Genomic DNA, 5,546 nt, shown 5'->3' on the forward strand with positions numbered 1-5,546 from the left:
TTTGAATACAATTTCCGTAAACTAAGCTTATTTTGCTGATGTTAGATCCTTCTAACACCGCCATTCCACAATCTTCATGAATATCTATATATACACAACTTTCACAAGTTGTAACAACATAATATCAATTACTCTTATCTATTTTCCACACTTCACTTGACTTCTTTTATAAAAAAAAATCATCATGGTACTTATCCAAGAAGAAATACATGGTGAAAATCATGGAGGTTTGCAAAGCTCGTGGATTCGTTTATGGCATCGTCCCTGAAAATGGTATAGAATTACACCCTTCTTTCTTTTAAAATAAGGGTTTCTTTTTCATTTTATTTTTTTAATTAAAAATTAACTATGCATAGTAAAAAGGTTTAATTTAAAAGGAGGAATAATAAGATACGTAAAATTATTTTTATGTAAAATTAATAATAATTTAATTAAATATATTAAATTATCTAAAAAATTTTAATTATAAAATAAATTATATTTGAGCTTTTATCTAACAAATAATACAAAAACAATTTTAATATGTTTCTATGTTTTTACTAAAAAATGTTTTATTTCTGTCATACTTCAGCCTTTACTTTGATATTAAAATATTTTAATTATAATTCATAGGTAAACCAATTACTGGTAGTTCGGATAGTTTGCGAGAATGGTGGAAAGAAAATATCAGATTTGACCAAACTGCCCCTAAAGCAATTGCAAAGTATTTACCGTTACTTGAAAAGGGAGAATTAGATGAGTCGTCAAGCATACACCTTCTCCAAGATCTTCAAGATGCAACACTAGGATCTCTTCTTTCAGCACTGATGCAACACTGTGTGCCGCCACAGAGGAAGTATCCTTTGGAGAAAGGCGTGGCTCCGCCGTGGTGGCCTAATGGGTCAGAGGCATGGTGGGGCAAACAGGGCTCTTTGGCTCAAGAACACGGGCCACCACCGTATAAGAAACCCCATGATTTGAAGAAGGCATGGAAGGTTTCGGTATTGGCTTCGGTTATAAAGCACATGTCCCCTGACTTAGAGAAATTGAGAAGGCTCGTGACTCAATCAAGGACCTTGCAAGATAAGATGACTGCCAAAGATAACGTTACTTGGTCTAAAGTTGTGAGCCAAGAAGAAGCTTTGTTGAGACTTACCAACAAGTGTCTTAAGATTTCCCCTTCTTCGTCCAGCGACGAGGAGAATAATAAGGAAGACAGGGAGGGGGAAATTAAAGTCTTTGAGTCATCCCCAATAAGCTCTATTAATAATCCTCTTGATCATGTTTTGTTTGGTGGTGGCAGCAGTGGCAACAACGGAGGCAGTGAAAAAAGAAAGTGTGATTTTGATAGTAGTAATGATGGGAACAACAACAATAATAGTAATAGCTTTGTGGATAAACCAATATATACATGTCAGAACGTAGATTGTCCACAAAGCGATTTGTCTATGGGATTTAGAGACAAGAATTCAAGGATGGACCACGAGTCGATGTGTGCTTTTCGCAGTGCCACTCTCGATCATCAGGGGATTAATAGCAGCAATGAGAATTCCAAGGCTTTCCATGATTACCTGTCGAGTGAGGAGAGGATGACAAGTGTTGGAGATTGGATGAATATGGAGGTAGCTAAGGCCAATAACAACAATAATAATTTGGGTGACACTGATTTTGGTGATATTGATATTATGAATGGAACGGAAGAGATTGCAGGTGAAGCTTTTGGTGAGGACAATTTAGGGTTGTGGCTGAATGACATTGAAGATTGTGAGTTGTTTGCGGCATTGGAGATGGTTAAAGCAAATAGCGTGATGGATTCAACTCATCAGAATAATAATCCACCATTAATAAAGCATGATCATTTTTTCCCACATGACGGCCATCTTGACGATGAAGCAACTACTTCATCACTTTGGGACTATGCTAGTACTTCGTTTAAGAGCAACAACATTTGATAATTAATTTTATATGTTTAAGAATATTGCAGTTTTTATGTATTATTAATTAATTATTAGTCTTCTCTACTATCACATTATCATACACAATTTGCTCACATATGATCCTGATTAGATTGATTAATTACCAGATGTGAGCTATCTAGTCATAGCATCTAAAAAATGTTTCTCTCCTATGTAATATTGATTTTCTTAAATAAAATGATATTTTATTATGAATATGATTTGTGTGCTTGTGTTGATCATTCAAGTTATTCTCCTCATTAATTATATTTCTTGAAGATGATTAAAGTAAACAATTTTCTAAGAGAAATATTAGGAGTAAAACTTTTATAACACATTTAACCATATCTTATTTTTTATTATTAAGAATTAGAATTTAGTATTTAGAGTTTTTTAAACAATACATGCATATGGAAAAATTAAAGAAAAAAGAGTTAAAAAAAAAAAAAAGTTAAGGACTCCTCCCACTTAATATATAAAAAGATTTTATCTATTTCAATACACTGAAAACAGAACACCTCATTGAGTTCAATACACTGAAAAATTAAGCAGAAAAATAATATAATGATTGTAAATAAATATTCACGCTAAATTTCATTGTGAAATTGAAAGACATAAAAACAAGGTTGATTAACAAAGGCTAAGGGATTCAACTAAGTGGTTGGGGTGGATTAGTTACGTTGTAAACCTTTGGTAAGAGTCAAAACTCTAAGAGTAGTTCTGTGATTGGCACCACAAAAGGTGATATATTTGAAACAACACATTACACATGTATTAGATTTTCTGTGTATAATGGTAAAATGGTGATTGATCAAATAGATGAGACAACTATGGTTTTGATCTTGTGAATATCTAGCATATACTCATAAAAGTTAGATGATAAGGGTGGATGTTAGTTAGTCATACAAATTACATTAGTTTGTGCGATAGAATTGGAACTAACGTATGATTTTGTTTGTTGTGTGTGTTTGGTATACAGCCTCAGTCACATCTTCATGAATATTCTCATTTGAATCGAGTATTTTATATAATTTGAGTAAATATTTAAATTATTTTTCAAATATTATAAATTAAATATTTTGGTAATTAACAATTTTTTATTATTTTAAAGTTTTTAGACGGATTTATTTTTCTGTAAAAGGAACTAATGTATTTAGACCTAATTGTCTCGCAATAAAATTTGTTAAAAAATTATTTATTCAATATGCATATTAAAAATTTTATTAAAAATAATAATAATTTGTTTAATCAAAATAATTCTTAAATATTTTTATAATAATAAAACTTTTGAAAATTAAATTGTCTGATTTGAAGTTCTTTAGAAATTAATTTAAGTGCTTAGTTTTATAAATTTTTACTCATTAAAAGAAAAATAATTAAAACAGCAACTTCAAAAATATTTTAGTTATGTTATTTTTAATATCTTTATATTTTTATTTCTCTATCTATTAAATGTTTAATTTTTGTTTTTCTTAATATCACTTAAGTTCTGTTTATTTTCATATATTATACATGTTTATTTATTTTAGCATAGATATTTACTTTTTCATATAAAATATAAAGTAACAATGTGGATGTGTATACTTTTTTATATAAAATACTTTAGTAACAATGTGGATACAAGAGGTAAAAGAAAATTATAGAGTAAGAATAGGAGAGCATTTGAAAAAAAAAAAAAATAACCTCCAAAGCATTTCTTTGGATAGTCTATCCAGCATAGTTATTAGAATTGAACTAATAATTGACCTAATTAAAATATTAGATTATTAAATTATTAATTCAATGGTTGAGTTACTAATTGAATTAGTGATTTAATTATAATTAAATAATTATATAAAATTATATTTTATTATTTTTATAATACATATTTTTTTTAATTTTGTTTTTTGTATTAAATTAATTATTGTTAAATTTCAATAATTTATTAATTAATTTATATCTATTACATGCTTCAAGTATTTATTCAAAAAAATTACATAATCATAGAAAAAAGGTTATAATTAATAAAAGATATTTGACCTTTTTAAATTTGTAAATATTTAATAAAATTTAATATTTATTTTCATAGCTCCTTGAAGTCTTATGTCAATCAAAAGTGTTTATAATGCTTGAAGTGGAAAAGCAGATTATATGCGCTTGGTGTGTTGATTCAAGCACGTTCTGTGCGTGCCGACTGTCGAGTGGGTTTTTCTTTTATATTAGCTACTTTGACAATAATGCCTTCACGTAAAACTGTTAGAGATGATGAGAATTTATTGTTTTTGGTAATTATTTAATCGGTTCTACTAGTATCCTTTAAAAATCGTACGACATTCAGCTTTTTATTACAATAATTAAAAAAAATTAAAACAAACATAACTAAAAATTATGAATAGATTTATTGTCTTTTTAAAATTAAATACACATTCAAAATACAATCTAAAAAAACTGAAATTTAAAATTTAAATTTTAAATTTTTGTTTCAGATTTAATATATTTAATTATTAATATATTATAATTTAAATACATATCTAAAAATCAAATTATTCAAAATTCAAAATTTTGATTTTAAAAATATAAAATAAACCTTAAACTATCAAATTATTAATTAAACTCGTACAAAACACTCAAAGAAGCAGAGAAGTCACGTTTGCGCCATGTCGAAAATTCAGAGGCGCACATGGAAAATTCAGAGGTGCACATCGAAAAATCATCCTCCGCTGTCGTTCATCCTCTTCCGCGCTTATCCTCAACGCTGCCTTCCTCCTTTTCGGCGCTCATTTACAACGCTGTCTTTTTAATGTTTAAATTTAAATTTTAGATTTATGATTTTGGATGTGTTTTAAAAATATTTTCTGTATAACATCATAATTTTAGATGTGTTACAATTATTTTTTAATGTTTAAATTTAGATTTTAGATTTATGATTTTGGATGTGTTTCAAAAATATTTTCTGTATAACTTCATAATTTTAGATGTGTTACAATTATTTTTTAATGTTTAAATTTAGATTTTAGATTTATGATTTTATATTTTCTGTATAACTTCATAATTTTAGTCTTTTAGATGTGTTACAATTATTTTTTAATGTTTAAATTTAAATTTTAGATTTATGATTTTGGATGTGTTTTAAAAATATTTTTTGTATAACTTAATATTTTAGATGTGTTACAATTGAAAAAGAAACTACAATTAAAAATATTTTAGTTTATGTATATAATTATATTCGACCATTCATAATTTTTAAATTAATTGTTGATTATATACTTTATTTGCAACAACTTTATTAATAAAATTAAATAAGATCAACCTTATTCCAATTAAATCAGCAGAGTGTTTTTATGTTTAAATTAAAATATAATTAAAAATGTTGAACATGATATTTCTTAATAAATTACATAAACACATGTGTGGAAAATAATGATACCTTTCACCAATGCAAAATGAGAGAGTGCTTCAGCTGGAAGGTGGTGATGGTCTTCACCAATGAAGACGAGATGGAGAATTCAGCTGGTAGCGTCCTTTTTGGTTTGGGATTCACTAATGCGTGTGAATATCCCGTAGAATAAGGAATTTAAAAAACTGTATGTGAAGTTACGAAAGTAAAGCAAAGTCACCGTAACCACCAATAAA

The 5,546-nt window shown here is 27.5% G+C and overlaps 1 protein-coding gene across 1 annotated transcript; it reads left to right on the forward strand.

Moving 5' to 3' along the window:
* The first annotated feature begins 209 nt into the window (after positions 1-209).
* On the forward strand, positions 210-1,931 carry LOC107620305 (ETHYLENE INSENSITIVE 3-like 5 protein). Its single transcript, XM_088489754.1, has 3 exons — positions 210-273; positions 613-1,222; positions 1,283-1,931. Exons 1-3 carry the CDS (start codon positions 210-212, stop codon positions 1,929-1,931), a joined length of 1,323 nt encoding a protein of 440 aa, XP_088345880.1.
* The last annotated feature ends 3,615 nt before the right edge of the window (positions 1,932-5,546 follow it).

Source organism: Arachis ipaensis, chromosome B10 (genome assembly GCF_059453495.1).
Source record: "Arachis ipaensis isolate K30076 ecotype BB chromosome B10, ASM5945349v1, whole genome shotgun sequence".
Lineage (NCBI taxonomy): Eukaryota > Viridiplantae > Streptophyta > Magnoliopsida > Fabales > Fabaceae > Arachis > Arachis ipaensis.

Bases quoted from the DNA above. Each gene is read 5' to 3' on its own strand.
- LOC107620305 (XM_088489754.1), top strand. From the start codon at position 210: ATGGTGAAAATCATGGAGGTTTGCAAAGCTCGTGGATTCGTTTATGGC. The intron at 274-612 runs GTATAGAATTAC...TATAATTCATAG, and splicing joins TGGCATCGTCCCTGAAAATG to GTAAACCAATTACTGGTAGT. The intron at 1,223-1,282 runs GTCATCCCCAAT...TGGTGGTGGCAG, and splicing joins GGGGAAATTAAAGTCTTTGA to CAGTGGCAACAACGGAGGCA.